Here is an 18,488-nt window from a genome sequence, read left to right on the forward strand (position 1 = left end):
CTGCAAGATCTTGAGGAATAAATGGAGAAATCAATAGGAGATTACAGAAATACACATTTTTAATTATTAAAAAGCTCTAGTATTGATCTGTTTCTTTTTTTTCCAGAACAGCATTATAGAGATTTATAAATGCTGCCTATTTCAACTTCATTGAAATCTGCCAAGGATTCAGATGAAGGGATCCTATCTCTGTTCCTCAGGAAAAGTGGCACTTGCTCCCTGTTTGTGAATAACAGTGATCCTCCTCCAACAGCCACTATTTCAGGACAGGGCTTGGAATTTGGGACAGTGAAAGGTGTCCCTGCCCATGGCAGGGGTGAGACTGTTTGGGATTTAAGGTCCCTTCCCACTCCATGATTCCATGAAACCAGTTTGGAGCAGGCCTCTTTGACACTTCCCACATCCACAGGCAGCTGGGAACACTCAGCAGCAGCAGCAGCAGCACTTGGAGTGATTCTGCACAGATACAAATCCCTGTAACCATCCCTGGCTGAGGAGATTTACTTCTTGCCACAAGACTTTAAGAATAAGCACATTAAAACGATCATACCAAATAAACATGACCCCTCTTTTCAAATCAGGGCTTAAGAGCTGCAGGGATCCTTCCAGGCTTAGAGCAGCATGAACACTTACACAACAGGGAACCAGCACAGCCAGCTCCACTTTGGGTCACACTGGGTCCACAGGAAAATAAAAAAGTGTTTCTGAATCACCACTGGGGTTTTGTTGCCTCTTGATGAGCAGAACATCCTTATCAGCTCGTCCCTCTCCACCTGAGAGGTTCCCTAACTGCCGGAGTTTGTTCGGTGACAGCTTTTCTTCCCTTCAGTGTCTCAGCCAAAGCCCAAACCCTCCTTTTTTTGGTGGTTTGAACACCGGGCTGCACTCAGCATGACAATGCCCTTGGAAATGAAGCCAATTTCCCCCGGGGGCTCTGCTGGATTGATTCCTCAGGAGAGAGGTGCTGTGCTGCCAACAGCCTGCAGGGACCTACCCTGTCAAAGGGAATCCCGTATTTCTTCAGGATGGAGGGAGAAATGAGGGTCATCTTGTGACGGAGGAAAGCATCACATCCCTGAGAGCTTCCTGGGAAAAATCCTGTGGAGACATTCAAAGGAGGAGCATCATCACTACAGGACTGCTCTTGGGAAAACAATACAACCTGCTGCATTCCAGGTCAATCTGCCCTACATATCGCTGCCTAAAGGGAAGGAAAGGGAAAGGGAAAAGGGAAAAGGGAAAAGGGAAAAGGGAAAAGGGAAAAGGGAAAAGGGAAAAGGGAAAAGGGAAAAGGGAAAAGGGAAAAGGGAAAAGGGAAAAGGGAAAAGGGAAAAGGGAAAAGGGAAAGAGAAAAGTCTCTATCTCAGGCAGTGGCATGAGGGACACGTTCACAGTGGTCACTAACAAGTGGCAGAGGCAGCAGCACCTGAGCCAGTCAGCACCTCAACACCATTAAGTGTTAAATTCTACCACTGAGTTATTAATACAAATCACAAATAATTAAGAAAAAAAAAAAAAAAAAAAAAAAAAAAAACCCACAAAAAAACCGTGGTAAACACTGACCAAACCTCTCAATGGCAGCTCAGCCAATGTAACCCAATTTTCCTCATAATCATATCCCTCCCTCCAAGTGCTGATTCCATAACAAACTGTGTGTTTGTAGGGACTCAAACCCATCACACTTTAGGAAAACAAATAACCCAAGCTCTGGAACCAAAACTAATTGATGAGACATAATGGAAGGGGTTTCAGAAAGTTAAAAGGATTACTGGATTCCAGGTTTTCTTATATTTTTGTACTAAAAGCATTTCAATTCAAATTATGACTGTCTGCTACCCAGTCTGTCGTCCCTCTCTGCAGTTCCTCTTTTTAATGCACAGTTTAAGTGGCTCTCATTAAAGCCACTAATAAAGAAGCACATTTTAAGTGATTAGCACCAATAACATGGCAACACATTAACATTCTCTCCATGGGCTCCATGGCTCTCCCAGTGAGCCCATTTACAGCTCAGCTATTCATTTTCCATATTAATTGCACACTCATTTCTCCATGGTAAACTTCTCCCCACTGATGCACAGGACAGGGGAATGGCCAGGCAGCAATTTTGGCTCTCTGCAGAGTTAAATCATCACCCACCCAGCTTCAAGAGACAGGAAACTAAAATAAAGACCAGATCATTGATAATTTGCTCCTGGTTTTACAGCACAAACCATCTCCGTGCCTCAAAATTGATCATCCGTAAAAATTAGTTACAAACAGCAAGAAACTTATTATTTCTCCTGTCAGACTTGGAGTGGTATTTCAGAGTCTGCAGAACACAAGTCATCTGATTGATTGACTTCTTATAAAAATTACTTTTTTCATCCATTAAAACCTGGCAAATTACTGAGCTGTAGCTTTGAAATGCAACATTTTTGAGCAGCCATTTCCAGTGTTATTTGTATTTAGGGATCATGGAGCTCAGTGCCCAGGAGAACACCACCAAGCCCCAGGACACTCATTCCCAGTTATTCTGCATTTACCCCACACCATCAGCTGCTCTTCTTGACACTCTGGAGTATGCTCAGCAGGAAAAGGAATTTGCCTGTTTTCTGGGAAATCAGCATTAGAACTTCTTTTCTTTTGCATTAGAGTAGAACTTTCCAGATTTCCCTGCCTGCTCCTACCTTCACCACCAGATTTAAACCACCCCAGCTGCCTCGCTGGAGATGAACCACAGAGATTTGGAATTAATTATTCTGGGCTAGCAGCTTTTTTTAGCTGGGCAGCTCCTTGAACATTTGCAAGTGAATAAAAATAGAAACAACACCAATAAATTAAAACATATCCACTTCTGCAGCCAGACATCTTCCCTGAAGCTTGAGAGGTGGGAGTTTGCCACAGCTCAAAGTAACTCTCCCTTCCTCTCACTTCCATTTGCCTTTTCTTTTTCTCTCCCTTCCATTTTTTTTTCTTTTTAATATGAACTTTATAGCACTGAAAAATAAAGGAGGACGAGGCTAAAATAAAAGGAAAACCCCTAAATACAGAATGTATTTATAGGGTGAAGGAACAATGGGTGCAAACTGGAAGAGGGGAAATTCAGGTTCAATATAAGCCAGAAAATGTCTGTTGTGAAGGTGGTGAGACACTGGAACATCCCTGGGAGCACTCCTGGTCCAGTGGAAGGTGGCCCTGCCCATGGCAGGGTGCAATTAAAGGATTTTTAGAGTCCTTTTCAACCCAAACTCTTGTGGATTAAACATGGGAGGGTTTGGCCTCAATGCCTCAAAATTCAAGGGTTTTTTTTTAAGGAATTTTAGTACAGGTCAGATCAGGTTTAGTTTAGTTTAGTTCAGATCAGGCCATGCCAGGAGATTGAGGCTTGGTGGGAAGAGTTGGAAGGGAACTTTCCTGACAAATTCTCTGGCTCTGAAGCTGCTCCAGCAGCTCAGCAGGTTCCTCAAGCAGCCCTGGAAGTCACCAGCAGCCTCAGTTAGTGCCAGTCCTTCCTTATGGGAGCCCAGGGCTTCCCTCTGGCCGCCCTGGCAGGTCTGGGACCCCCCTGGACAGAGCCCCCAGAGACACTGGCTGTGATCTCTGGCCGTGGAAAAGAGTTTTCAATCCTACAGGATGAATTACCAGCTCTGAGGGTTTGATATCAGTAATAATTAAGTGTGGCATGGGTGCAAAAGTAAAATTTTAGGATTCTTGATGAGGGGTCCAAAGGGGACAAGATGGAGGAAATTGGGTGTGCCTTGTCCTTTTTCTCCTTCTTCATGCCCTCCATGTCTCACTGTGGTGTTGGCATTTTTCTGTTGGTTCAGGCTGGGGACACACTGTCCAATGTAGGTGACAGATATTGGCACGTTCTTGTAAATGCAGCCCAGGGAGTTTCTGGTATTTAATGTTTGTCACATCCCACTGAGGGCAGAGCCCCACACGCTGCCCTGCAGGACAGAGCTGGGCAGGGCAGCAGAACATGTGAGAGATAAACAGAATAAACAACCTGGAAACCAGCACAGACCAATTATGGCTTTGATTTGGCAGCGGGGCAGAAAGACAGAGACTTTTACAATCTTGGCATCATTTAAATATCAGAGATTCTGACACTTCCTCAGCCCAGCCCAGAGCCAGGGCTCACCTTTTGCCAGGCGTTCCAGCCTCTTGCCGTGTTCCGGGGGAATGGCATACCTGGGAGGAGGGAACAGAACAGACAGAAACCAAAATATCAGTCTTTAATGTCAAAACAGTGACAGGAAAAGGTTAGGAACAAGTGGGGCAATAACCCTCAGCACAGCACACAATGGCTGGCAATAAAACCAAAATTCTGTATGTCTGAAAGGCATCAGTAACACACAATCCATGGGAAAAAAAAAAACAGCATTTAATAAAAGTCCTTAGATATGTTACATGAAGTGTGTGTTTTCCTGCCATTTTCTCAAACAGCATCAGAAGATTTCACAAGGCAGAAGGAAAATGGAGAAGACAAAGTGATGACACAGCACTGGAAACCCCAGAAATAACTGAGTGCAGGGAACAGCAGGTGTGTTCTCCATGGGGAAAATATCTGCAAAATAAAACTGTGCTAAATATTAATAAGCAAGAAACAGATGGGCTGAAAAGGTGTGAAGGAGGGTCTGTGTGCTTTGGAAAAGAATGAACCTTTTTCTGTGCAAACAGCTTTAATTTTCTTCAAAAAAGTAAATATTCTTCAGCACAGCTCAAGCAGTCATGGCTTAATCCCTGCTGGATTTTATTGTCTGATGTGAAATAATGGAATTCAAGTATTCAATAATTTTCTTGATGAGGTGACCCTGAAAATGCAGGGACTGCTGATGAAAACACCATTAAAGGGTGCAGGGAACAACTTCTACACTTCCTAAAGACAGTTTTCTTAGATTTGGGGTCGGTAAAATGCAAAAGAATTTGACTGGAATTTTTTAGGAGTGCAAATGATTGAATGTAATTCTGGAAAAACAATCAATTGTCCCTCATGTTTCAGACACTGGGCTGGGTGTGCCCAGCACATACAAACATCAGGGAAGTTTCAAATGGCTTTTTCTTCCCAAAAGCTGTTAGTTCTCTCAGTGCTTTGAGGTTCACAATATTCTCAGGAGCAAAGCCCAGGTGACAAAGATTTATGTGTTCAGGTTATAAGAAGGGAACTGAATACCAGGACACATTTAAACGTGTCTAACATAATGACACACAATAATATTGCCAATGGAAATTTGTAAATCATTGGTTACATTCTGCAGCAAATTAAATATGGCTCTCCCTGCTCTTTGTGACAGAGAATTCTGAGAATTTACATTTGTGGGAATGGCATTTATTGCCAGCTATAACTTGTCTTCAAAGTGAATAATAAAAAATGCATTATTTTTGCTATTTCCAATAAAGATGTCAAACTCATCCTTCTCATTATCCCACGCTGGGATCAGGATATTGCAAGAGGGGACTCAACAACAGGTGCCCAGCACTGCCCCTCCTGGGGCTCAGGATGCACCTGATTTTGGGGGATTTCAGCCAGACAAATTCTGCATTTTCCAGTGTAAAACATAACTGGAAAGGACCAGCAAGGCCCAGCCTGTGTCAGGAAATCAAACACACCTGTGCTGGCCTGGCAGGGGGGATGACAGCACACAAATCCCACGCAGGGGCCTTCAGGGTTTAGGAACTAAGCTGATTTAAACTGATGGCTTGAAAAAAAAAAATTAAGGTAAAACACTATGTAGCACCTAATCTTGTAAAATAATAAATGCAGCAATGGACTCCCAACATTCCCTGACCAAAGTTTGACAGTGCCTTAAATTGCATAATTATCAAACAATTCAATTTCATTTGTCTGGGACAAAGCTAGTGGCTTTTATTTTACAAAGACCATTCATCACTTACATAAATGTGATAAAACTAATCCCGATCCAAAGCTCCTTTGTGGGATTAATGTCCCTTAAAACAGGGAAATGAGACATTCCATTCCTTCTGGGAAAAATGCTGAAGGATTGGGAAAGAACTAATTTATGGCTACAAGGCTGCTGATGATTAATGTAATATCCCCAGTCTACAATGCAACCTTCACTTAATTAGTGCCTGTAATTGGGAGTTGTAAAGATAAGATTAATTGAATCTTGAGGATGTTAAAAGTTTAATACATTGGAACACGGTTATTGTGTTATCTGAAACTGCAGCCTGCAAAAAGCCAAGCGAGGCTTTAGAGAACAGCCCATGGAGAGACAAAGAAAAAAGACTTGCTTGGATAGAAACCAGGCAGAGAGGAGGAATTTCCAGCTTATAAAAAAGAACTATATGTAATAATATACAAATGAAAATACCCCAGCGCAGAATGGTAATAGCTGACTCCAATTTTAGAAATTAACTTTTTTTCTTTGGGCCAGTCTTTAGGAAGCAGAGCCTACACATCCCTCTTCATTTATTCTTAGGAATTCAAAATATTAACTGCAGAAGAGAATTACAAGTAGGTCAAATTCTGCTTTAAGTTATGCTCACAAATCTGACTGATTTACATAAAGATAGGCAATAAAGACAGATTTTGGGCTGCTATTTAAAACTAGCAAAAGAAACAGAAGGCTCCTGCACGTATGGCACAGACTGAGCTCCATCTACACACAAAGTGATTGATTACGAGGCAGAACAACAATAGAAAGATGAAAATTTGCTGCAATCCAAGGGGTGCAGTCATTGAGCACCCAGCAAGGGCTGGCTCAGGGTGCCACTGATGACCCCTGCTCCCTGTGAGAACCACCAGCCCTGGTGGCCCTCAGCAGTTTGTCACCACCACCACCACAGCTGGGGCTCAGCTCAGCTGCAAAACCTCAATTCCACAGGTAAAATACACCCAGTAATTTCCTTTTCTACAGGCACGACTTCAGCATCCCCCAGTGCTGGGAACACTGGCCTGGATGTGCCCCTCTGGCTCAGCCTGTCCCCAGGACAAGGGACACTGATGGCCACAGAGCCAAACCAGCAGCTGGGTGGAGATAAATCAAAGCTCCGAGGCACTGGGGATGCAAATCACCCTCAAATTCATATTCCAAGGGTCAGCCTTGCACAGAGTGGCCAAGACAAAGGGCCAGGCTTCACCCAAAACCCTGCCACTCAGCAGTTTGGGGATTGCAGCAGGAAAAATGTGCTGCTGCTCTTGCCAGGGAGCACAAGATTTACACAATGGGGAAAGAAAAACCAGCTCGAGAGAAAAAAAGTTATAGTTCTGTGACTCAAATGTCATCTTACCCCCAAGTCAACAACCTGAAAGTAATATACTGAGCCTTTTAAATTACTTTTTTCTACTTTCCACCAAAACAACAGAAAATCCCTGAAGTGGATCAAGTACCACTTGTACACATCTAGAACTTGCTGTTCTGTGGGAAAGACTCTCAGCTTCCAAACTTATTTCATGAAACATAATTCCAGCATTGCTGATCTCTACTTCCATGCAATTTTCTGAGTTCTTGAGTCAGAATCACAAGTCCAAAAGATTTTTTCCCCAGAGCTATAAATGTGTTAGAAAATAATCTTCCTGGAGCGGTGGCTTGCTTTTGTTAATATGGAATCATGGAATCCCAAAATGGTTTGGGTTGGAAGAGATTTTAAATATCCATTTCCACCCCTGCCATAGGCAGGGACACTTTCCACTGTCCCAGGGTGCTCCAAACCCATCCAGCCTGGCCTTGGGCACTGCCAGGGATCCAGGGGCAGCCACAGCTGCTCTGGGCACCCTGTGCCAGGGCCTGCCCACCCTCCCAGAGAGGAATTCCTTGCCAACATGAGTTTAACTGGAACGTCCCTTCTCTATCCTTAACACAAAAGAGAGGCCTGTCCTATTTGCCATCATAGGATACCATTAATAGAGTAATTTTCTTGGTGTTCTGTTTATTCCCCTGGAATGGGGCTTGATGGATGTGGATAATTATCAAACTATAAAAACCAGCAAATGTGCTATTTTCTATCGCTCTAAATCATCAAACAAATAAAGTGTGAAACAGCATTTCTGAATACAATTTTCCCCTCTAATGGTTTAGAATTATTATCAGGAACAATGAGAATAAATAAGCAAATGTCTTGTGAATTAAGAATTAAACAAGTGTGTCAGTAAAAAGGAGCATTCAGGGCATCCTGGGATGCTTGGATGCCTTTGGAGGCCACCAAGGAATGATGGAACAGGGAATTCACTTGGGCAGCTTCCAGCACCAGGTGCTCCTCAGGGACCTCCCAGTCCCAGGTTCTCCCCTCCCTGCTGCTTCCTCAAAGGGAGCCAGCTCAGTTTTGGCTTCCAGTGGCCAAAAATTAAAACTTCATCCCCAGCAAAGGCCTGCTCATAGCTGTTTTCTCCTTATTTAAGAGGATTTTTTCTCACCTGAATCCATCCCTACCTTTGGCAGAGGACCAGACCATTCTGTCCCTTCATCCAAAGCTTCCAAGACCTTTTTTCCCACCCCACAGTCACTCCCAGAGTTTTTGCTAGCTACACCTTGTTCCACACCTTATTTACACTCACTTGCACCAACACAGAGCAATTGAGCAGTGATTAGTTCACCAAATCCCACACCCCACTCTCTGGGAGTCTGTGCTCCATGGGCAGGGGGAGGTTCAACCACAAGACTTTGGAAATGTCACTTCAGTGCTGTTCCTGGGAGAAGGTAAGAAACTCAATTTCACAGTGTCTGCACAAGGTCTGCCCAAGCAGGCCCCACACAGTTTAACACACCATAATTATGGAATAAGGAACAGAAACAGAACGGGAGCAGCACATTTAAAATGTCCAGGCCAACGTGTCAAGCTGGGGTGAGTTATCTGTCTTCAAAGCAGATTTAATTGTGCCAAGAACAGTGACCCTTTAAGATTCAAATGCCAACCTGCTCTCAGCCACGACAGGCAGAATGAAAAGCTGCTATTTCAGCCTCTGTAAGGCAAAGGGTGCCCATAAACCCAGAATCTGAACCCTGACTTTCAACATCTTTAGCCCCCACGACAGCAGCAAAGCCTCCAAAGAAAGCCCCTTAGTCCATCAGGAATATTTATCACCCAACAGAAGCATTAAGAAGCAGCATTAGCACAGGGTGGTCCCTCCCTGCAAAGTTCAGATCCTGCTCCTGAGGCCTCGTTTCTCTACAAGGTAAATCATTAAACAACATCTCCTCACTGCGTCAGAGCAAAGCTCAGGGTAGAAGTGGAGGTTTCCACACTAGAATTTCCCAGAATATCCTGAGCTGGAAGGGACCCACAGGGATCAGAGACCAACTCCGGCTGTGCAACACTATTTTTAAGCTGTCTTGCCTGTATGAGAAAAGAAAAAAAGGTATTTCAAGAAGAATTGATTGTTCCTTTGTTGGTAGCACTGTCACCTCCCTTCCATGGTCACCTCTTTTCCTCCTCCATAATTAACCTCCCTTCATCCCTCTCTCCCAACAATTTGTTAAATACTGAAATCAACTCGCTTTCTTCTTCTCCACATCAAATCTGAGGTTGGCCCACACTGAATGGGCTGGACATCTCCCATTTCCCTTCTCAAGAGCCTGGTTAGGAAAGAAGAATCCCTGGCCTCCTCCTCCTCCCTCTTTCTGCTGTGGCTCCTTCCCATCAGCAATGCAAACCCTGCCTGGAGATAAGATCACACAGGGACCAGAGAGCTCCTTGCTCCTAGGAAAGAGCCTTTATCAAGTGCCTGCACTTTTATCTTGAATGGATCACTTCACAGGACAATGGATGATGGAATTCAGTATCTTTAACCAGCAGTGTCAATGATTTCAAATAATGACATTTTTATTGAAATACACCCAGAGTGAGAGATAAACACAGAGGCTGGGGAGTATCAATTCCAAAAGCCATAATTAGGAATAAATAGGTAATGACAGGACCAAATCTCAATCCCAAAACACACCAAACCCACCTGGCTCCCACAGCTACTCAGTGCAACCCTTGGGGAAGCAGCACAGGGAGAAAATCAGGGCAAACCTGCCCAGGAAGGGCCTTGGCACTACCAAACACACCCAGCTCAGGGCCCATTTCACTCCAGATAATCCCTTCTCCACACACAGAACTTTCTCATCACCCACAATATGCAAAAACAGAACAGCAGGATGAAAAACTTCCTCCTTCCCCAAAGAAACTGCAGTTGTGATTGCAAACTCTCCATTTGTTTTCCAGTAAGGATGGGCAGAATATCTCAGGTTATTCTGAAGCTGGGTTCAAATCCCTGGAGTTTGAGTATTGGAAGATTAGAGTCAAGCCTAACTTGTGCCAATCATGTACTTCTGAAAGACTCTTCAACCCTCAGAGTTGCCTTGAGCTAGAAATAGGATTAAAGAGCCATTAGTTTCAAGAAGTGACATTAGACAGGAGCTTTTTAAAATTCTGATTTTAAAGCAATATGAATTTTCAAGAGGTACAACTGAGCTCCAAGATTAGCACAATGGGCTACTTTCACTGTGACTCACTAACCCCCGACTCAACGAACACAAAGAGGAGATTTTTCCAGAACTCCAAATGCAATTTTCAAATACATTTTTTTAAAAGCAGAGAATTTAATGTGAACAACCATCTGCTCTTGGAAGGACTCGCAGTGCCCCAGTCCAGTCAGCTCCACAGCACAAGTGCCAAACACAAAGCACAAAATTGCAGAGCACATTGGAGTCTCTCCCTCCACGTGTAAAAATAACCCATAGCCTGCCTCTGCCTGCAGTGAATGAGCAGCATGAAGGAGCCATTTTACTAAGAAAAGGTGTTTGGGGAAAAACATTATGAAGTCATTTACTCATTCAGTTTAGCCAAGAAGATAATTAGTACACAATTCAACAGAGATGAATGACTACAATATTCATCCCCTTGCCATTCCCCGTTATTTGTTTGGAAGAACCTGTTCACATCAGATTTATTTCCCTAAACTGGCAATCAGATTATTAATTACTGGTTGCTTTTGTAGTGGATACCATACAAATAGAAAGAAAAGCAAAGATTATGCTTCAAAGAGCCTGTATTCTAAAATAAAAGCTCATTGCAGTTCCAGAAACAAGGAGAAAAAAGGTAACCAGGGGAGATCAGAGCTATCTGTGCCTTGTACCAAGTGACCTGTGAGAGCTGCCTCCCTCCCCGGGCACAGCAACATGTATTCCTGAAAAAAACACGGATAATTGCCTCCAGTAGAACAAAAGAAATTTGCTCATGAGTAATGAAAGATATTCTTAGATTAGGAAACCCCTTGTGCTAGAGGTGCAATGCCTCTACACACACTCTCTTTTCTTTTCTGAGAAGAAATCCAGCATTCCAAAGGTTTAATGCTCCTCATCCATCAAACTGCACCGTTCCCAACTACAACTGCTTTGAAGTGAGAGCTGTGTTCTTGTCAGCATCAAAGCCACAAGTGCCGTAGCTGAGATTTGATAAAGATCACTGACACAGTTTGTAAAGTTTCCTTTATTTCTCCTGTTTGATCCCCTCTGTGTGGCTGATTGGGCAGTTGGAAATGAAGTGGATGCAAACCCAGCACATTTACTCCTTGGAACATTAAGGGGTTAATGAGTGTACAGCTCTCAGACAGCACCGAGTGCTATTTAAGTGCTGTCATTACTCCGGGCTCCTCTTATTTTAAACCTCACTTGTGCTGCACTTGGCATCACCCCTCGACAATTTTCCCTGCTGAGTGAAGGAAAAAAAAAAAAAATCCCCGCTGATTTCTGCCAACGTGTTAACAAAATGTGAATAAAGACAAAGCTCTGCAGCACCACTCCTGGTTCCTCCCAGCCTTCCCGAGCCCTGCTCCCAGCTCTGTGCCAGGCTGGAATTTGCAAGCTCATTGTCCCACGGGGAGTCAGATCAGGCTGAAGGAGTGAGATGGAGCATGGAAGCACATCTCCCTCCCCTCCAGTCTCAGTGCTCTGCTCAAAAGCCTCTGCTATTAAACCAACCTGTGATCCTGTCAGACTTCCACAGATCTTCATTTCAAACCAGGCCTGAGCTCTGAGCAGACACTTTCAGAAGGCAGGAATGGCTTGGAGCAAGAGCCTTCCTGGATCAAAGACCTTCTCTCAGTCCAGCTGGGGCTCCTGGGCTGCAGCCACAGCAGGGACCACCACAGGGAGCTGCTGTGGAAATCAGATGTGACCCCAGAGCAGCACCTCCTCCTGCTAAAACCATTCTGGAAAATGCCAAGAGGAACCACAGGTGGGAAGGGTCTCCTCTTTGCTGGGTCAGGTACAACAGTTCACAGATGAGCCTCGACCTCTAAGATTTCTAATTTCAACCAATGGAACAGGCTCAGTAAAGATGGACATGAAATGCATGGATTGAAAACTGAAATGGCAGCAAAGCACAAAATAATTCCATGCCTTTTGCAGTGGGTTTGGGTGAGAATAAAAACCAAAGTGGGCTCTGGAGGGGAGGCACAAACAGCAGGGAGCTGAGGGAAAGGGGTGCTGAGGCTGAGATCAATCCATCTGTGCCTCCTCAGACAAGTCCTACAGCTGATTCCATCAATCCCAGAGTCTGGCTTGACCTTCACGGCATTTTCTCTCAGTTAGATGAGGGTGAATGAAGAAAGGCAATACTTGAGTCCTAACTCCCCAAATCCTGTGCCTCCTCTGCAGCAGAAAAATGACCTTTTAATAATCTGTCTACAACAGCCTAATGAAAGACCACAAAAACCTGAGTCTATTAAAAAGAGAAATCTCCACTATTCCAGTTGCAGCACCTGATTGGGAAGATAATCCAAGCCAGAGCTGATTCAGGTCCTGGACAACGCGGTGACCCCATGGATCCTGAAAGCAAACCAGCAGTGAGCACTGTCCCCTTCCTGAGGGACCCCCCTCATCCTTCTCCCACAGCACCACCTCCAGGAAGAAGGGCTGGGGAGCTGGACTGGGAGTGGTTTGTGTTGATTAACTAATGACTGCAGCCTTGCACGGCTGGATTAATGACTCCCTGCTCTCAGTTATCAGGGAATTACAGGGGGATACAGCTCTGCATCCCAACACATCCCTCCTTCCATGCATCTCCCAGCAAACCCACATGCACACGGATTCTCAGTGCAGAAAGCCCCTTCCAAAGCAGATTTCACCTTCATTTTAGAAAAGTCAGGAGAGTGAAAAGCTGTTCTTCCTGGCCATACTTTATCTCACTTTCCTTTTATCCCTTTTAATGAATATCCCTGTTCCTTTCTCTCTCCCTTTTATCAACAGAAAAGGGTCTTGCTCTGCCAAATCTGCCTGAGAGCAAATGGTGTTGCAGTTAATCTATAAATCAACCGTCACCATAAATTCTGCTCTTTCTCCATCCAAAACAGCAGAGCTGTAAAACAGATTACATGGGACAGCAGAGGCAGGAAGGAAATCTGGGGCTGTGAGGAGCTGCCATCATGGCTAAATGGCCTTCCCTGCTTCTCCTTTCTCCCCACTCCACCCAAAAAGCCTCCAAACCTCTGCTGCCAGCCCTGGAACACTTTTAGGAGCAAGGACACCTCACACAATTCCCATGGAAGATGACGCAGACCTTGGGGATTGAGGAAGGAAAGGCTGCAGAATCTTCTCCTGAATTCCCTAACACCAAGAAACAGGAAAAGCGAAACTCAGAAAAATACATATTCTCAGTGTGGAGCATCAGCTCCCTCAAGGGCAAATCTCAGGCTACTGAGACCCCAAAAACCAACTCTTGCAGTGACATCTGATCCCTGCAGTGATTCCAGCAGCCTGGGCAGTGCCCCCTGAGGGGAGGGAATGGTGGGAGGCAATAAATGATGAAGGGACAATGGCCTTCCCCCTGCAGCCACGAAGTTCTGTAGCAAACATTAAAGCAGCTGCTTGCAATGGGATTACACCGAGCCCAGAGAACATCTGGGAGAGTGTTAAAGCAGGGGGCAGAGCAGAACATCACCGAGATGGTGACAGGGGTGAGGGGCAGCATCCTGCACAGCAAATGAGCAGCGAGGCTGGGAGAGTTAAGCTCCATGACTGTATTAGGTCATTTTCCTCCTCCAAGGCAGTTTTCCAGGGATTAACATTTCCTGTCCTGAGGGGAGGACAGGACAAGAGTTCACCAAAGAAAGCTGCAGTTCTTGCAGACCAGAATGAGAAATAAAAGCAGGGAAATCCTCAGCACTTCAGGTCTGCTGCTGCTTCAGGAGGGGCTCTCAGCCAAGGCTAGAGAGGGCTCCTTTGAGAATCCCTCCCAAGGGAACACCCCCACCTGCCTGGAGTCTCCCCTCACAAAACTGTTAGGAAAGGTGAGCTTTCCCTGCAGACAGCAGCACTACCAGATACTACAAATGCATTAAACTGTATGTTTTACAAGAAGCCATGGAACCCCTGACTAGTTTGGCTTGGAAAGGACCTTCAGTCCCACCCAGTGCCACCCCTGCCATGGCAGGGACACTTTCCACTGTCCCAGGCTGCTCCAAGCCCTGTCCAGCCTGGCCCTGGACACTTCCAGAGATCCAGGGGCAGCCACAAGGAGGATTTGCCCTCCTTGCCTGCTCCTTGACTGGACTTGTCCCACACATTAAGCCCTGCTGGGCACCTGGAGGGAAGAAAGCAGAAATTCTAAAATACTTCAGCCAACAAGGTTTGGGGTAACTCCATGGACTCTCAGGTTTGCAGTCCTCAGACTTTCACCAGACAGAATTCCAGAAGTGTTTCTGGAATGTAACTGTATCTGTGACCAGTGCTTCCAACTAATCATATTATTTTAAAGTTCCTTTGGTAATTTGTCCTTAATTCCACACAAACTGCTGTTCTGGCATAAAGTGTACTTTGTGATATCAAAGTCAAACAGATTAGGCATGATCCACTTCCAGTGAGGGAGTGTTTTGGAGAGGAGATGATATAACTTAAAAGCTAAAGCTGGCTCCCTGTTTTAATTAAAGGGGATTAAACATCCATCATGATAAGGGAAAAGGGACATTTTATAAAAATCAATTACCTTCCTCAGTGTCAGCCTGGTTTAACACCTGCGGTTTCTGAGAGAAGCAAGACTGTAACATCCCACCAGCACTCAGGGAAGGTAAATTAAATACCGTTACAGCAAGATCACAAAATATCCAAGAAAAATAACTGTATCACCCAATCAGGCGGTATTGACAAAACAAGATGTTACACTCCTAAAGTGTATCAAGCAAATTTACAATTCTCAGCTTCAAAGTTTCCCTGCAGCACTTCCCCACGCCAGGAAGCCTCCAGGTAGGGATTGCACATCTTTATGGAGACAAAAGGAAGAGCTGGTGGAGCACCTCAGCGTCTAAAAATATTCTTTTGGAATTGCAAAGGCTGAGCCACATCCATTCCTCAATAAAATGCCATAATAACCATGAAGAATGAGGCCTGGCACTCAGCTTTGTTGCTTCTGTCATTATAAAATCAGTTTCTGCTCGCACCGTTTGACAATATGTTCAATTTTAGATCTCACACAGGAGTGTATGAGGTAATTATACACAATATGTATAATTGATACAGCAAAAATTCCCACCATGAGAGTTTTAATATGGGGCTGCAGAATTAAATACATTTCAGTTTTTTCAAAAGTTTGAGACCATGAAAAGGTGGCAATTAAATTCCTAATGTGAGAGGGACATTTTACTGTAATTTTAGAAAAAAGCAAGTGAAAGGCTGGATCTGGCAGCTCCCTGCCTGAGGGGCTTCACATGAGGTTACACAACTGCTCCCAACTCCGGGGGTGCAGCACAAAAAGTGCCCACACCTCCCATGCCTCCTGCTCAAGCTGTCAGACTGATTTTCCAGCTGCAACAGCAGCAGGGTGAGGAGCAGAGCCTGTGCCTGGGAACAGCACATCCAGAGGGAAATCCCCCTGGAATGGGGTGAGGCCAGCCCAGAGCAGGGTGGGATGAACACAAACAGCCCTGCTACAACTCAATGAACAAATGCACTGCAATCTACAGGCACAGATAAATCATTTAATGAGGCTGCAAACGGGAGAATGGCTGTTCTCCATTACCTCCTTGCTCTCCCTCATCACTGGGTGACCTTTCACTGCTCAGCTGCTTCTCTTGGTGCTGAAGGAGCTCTCGAGCTGCATCCATGCCAGTGCCCCAGCCGAGTGCTGCAGCCTGTCCTGCTCTGCCACGGCTAGAGGCAGCCAGGGAGGGCTGGCAGCAGCACCTCTGCAGTGCCAGGGACACTCATTCAGCACGGATTTGTCACACCAGGCAGATGCTCTTTAGCCAAAGAAGCCACTTTCACCTGGTGAAGCCACATTGATTTTACCTGCAATCACAACAGGCCCCCAAACAATTCTCTGGTAGCGGGGAAAACCCAACAGTGCAAAGTCAGAAATGAGAGACACAAAATACTCAGTAATGATCCCCCCTGGCCCAGGAAAACAATTCCTTTGCCACCCAGAAATTGTTCTTTGTGGTCCAAACATTCCACCCAGAGCTTCCTGAGAAGGAATTTCAGCTCTCCCACAGCTCTGCTGTGAGGAGGGACTGCAGGAGCTGGGCCTGGACAGTCTGGGGAAGGGAAGGCTGAGAGAGGATCTCATCAATCCATACAAACACCTCACCAATCCATACAAACATCCTCAGAGTGTCAGAGGACGGTGTCCCACCCCAATATGAGGAAGAATTTCTTTCCCTGGATGGTGGCAGAGCTCTGGGACAGTTGCCCATAGGGTCTCCCTCTCTGGAGACATCCCAAACCCACCTGGACATATTCCTGTGTCACCTGCTCCAGGTGACCCCACCTTGGCAGGGGTTGGACTGGGGAGTCCCCAGAGATCCCTTCCAACCCAAACAATTCTGGGATTCTGTGAAATAAACACAGATTTTTCCTAAAACCCACTCAAAGGAGGTTTGTGAGGGAAGCATCTCCATTCTCCTCTTCCCTTTAGAAGGCAGCAGGGCTGGTGACTCCTCACCCTTCCCACAGCCTGGAGAGAAGCATCCCCAGATAATTTATGGGAGGCTTGAAGAAAGAGTTACGGTTTTTAACGAGCAATTTTGAAGCAGATACTACCAATATACAGAGTCCTTGGTTCCACTGAATAAATATCTCTGACAGCCAAACAATAACTCTGCCTCTTATTTTAGAGCTCAACCCCAAACTGGTAGACTTTGTAACTCTCCACACTCCTGCTATTCCCTGAGGTGCTCCCAAGATGATCACTGTCAGAGTCACGGAGTCTATAAAAAGGATGAAGGAAGCTGGGAAATTTCCACAGAGGTGGTGCCAGCAAAACAGAACGAACATTTCAGCCATCCCTGAGCAAAGCCAGGCTGCAGCACTGGAATTCCAGCAGTGCAGTCCAAGAGCTCCCCCAGCTGAGCTCTGGGGTGGCTGCAGTCACTCCCAGAACAGCTCGGGTACCTGGAAAGTTCCAGATCTGCTCCGAGGGAATTCAGATTTACTCCTTGCAGCCAATGCTTGTTCAGAGAAGAGATGGAGAACTCCTTAAGAGGAGCTGTTATGGTGCAGAACAAAGAAGGAGGGGCTTGGGAAGTGGCAAACTCCTGCCTGATGCTCAAGGGAAGAGCAGGGAGGCCCTGCCAAAGCAGCAGTGGCATCCTGTCACAACCCGTCCCATTCTGTGTCACACACTGTCACCTACCTATGAAAACTCCACTGAAAGGGAAAAGCTTCTGCTCCAAACATGGCCTGTCTTCAAAACCCTCACTTCCCCCAGCTGGGGCAGCTTTAGAGGAGTGACTCTCACAAACACAGGACAGCTGGAGAAAGGATGGAACAACCCAACCCAAAGCTCAGGCCAGCTGCTGCCACCCCTCCTGGAGCAGCCCAGTCCTGCTGTGTCTCTGCTGGTGTCCCTGAGCTCCTGCTGGGTCTGTGCTGGTGTCCCTGAGCTCCTGCTGGAACTGTGCTGGTGTCCCTGAGCTCCTGCTGGGTCTGTGCTGGTGTTCCTGAGCTCCTCCTGGGTCTGTGCTGGTGTTCCTGAGCTCCTCCTGGGTCTGTGCTGGTGTCCCTGAGCTCCTGCTGGGACTGTGCTGGTGTCCCTGAGCTCCTGCTGGGACTGTGCTGGTGTTCCTGAACTCCTCCTGGGTCTGTGCTGGTGTCCCTGAGCTCCTGCTGGGATTGTGCTGGTGTTCCTGAACTCCTGCTGGGACTGTGCTGGTGTCCCTGAGCTCCTCCTGAGTCTGTGCTGGTGTCCCTGAGCTCCTGCTGGGTCTGTGCTGGTGTCCCTGAGCTCCTGCTGGGACTGTGCTGGTGTTCCTGAGCTCCTCCTGGGTCTGTGCTGGTGTCCCTGAACTCCATGGGCAACAGGGACAAGGAGCTTCCCGTGAGCTGTGGCACCATCTGCTGGAGATGGGACCAGGAAAATGGGTTGGAATTAAGGGATTCTGGAGGAAGAACTGACAGGATCCAAACTGAGCTGGAAACCCACAGGATCATCTGTCCAACCCCTGGCCCTGCAAGGAACATCCCAAAAATCCCACCCTGTCCCAAAGCAGTGTTCAAATGGTCCTGGAGCTCTGGCACCCTTGGGGCTGTGACCATTCCCTGGGCAGTGTCCCAGTACCCTGGGGGGGAAGAACC

General features: G+C 46.0%; 1 protein-coding gene across 3 annotated transcripts in view; it reads right to left on the reverse strand.

The window, feature by feature from the left end:
* Positions 1 to 18,488, reverse strand: part of KDM4B (lysine demethylase 4B) — a 77,068-nt gene that overhangs the window by 42,147 nt on the left and 16,433 nt on the right. For all 3 annotated transcript variants that reach the window (XM_077788805.1, XM_077788804.1, XM_031507182.2), the window contains exons 6-7: positions 4,124 to 4,173; positions 995 to 1,098 (exon numbers count right to left, since the gene is read on the reverse strand). In XM_077788805.1, coding sequence (XP_077644931.1) covers positions 995 to 1,098; positions 4,124 to 4,173 — 154 coding nt within the window. The remainder of the gene's footprint in view (positions 1 to 994; positions 1,099 to 4,123; positions 4,174 to 18,488) is intronic.

Source organism: Lonchura striata, chromosome 28 (genome assembly GCF_046129695.1).
Source record: "Lonchura striata isolate bLonStr1 chromosome 28, bLonStr1.mat, whole genome shotgun sequence".
Taxonomy (NCBI): domain Eukaryota; kingdom Metazoa; phylum Chordata; class Aves; order Passeriformes; family Estrildidae; genus Lonchura; species Lonchura striata.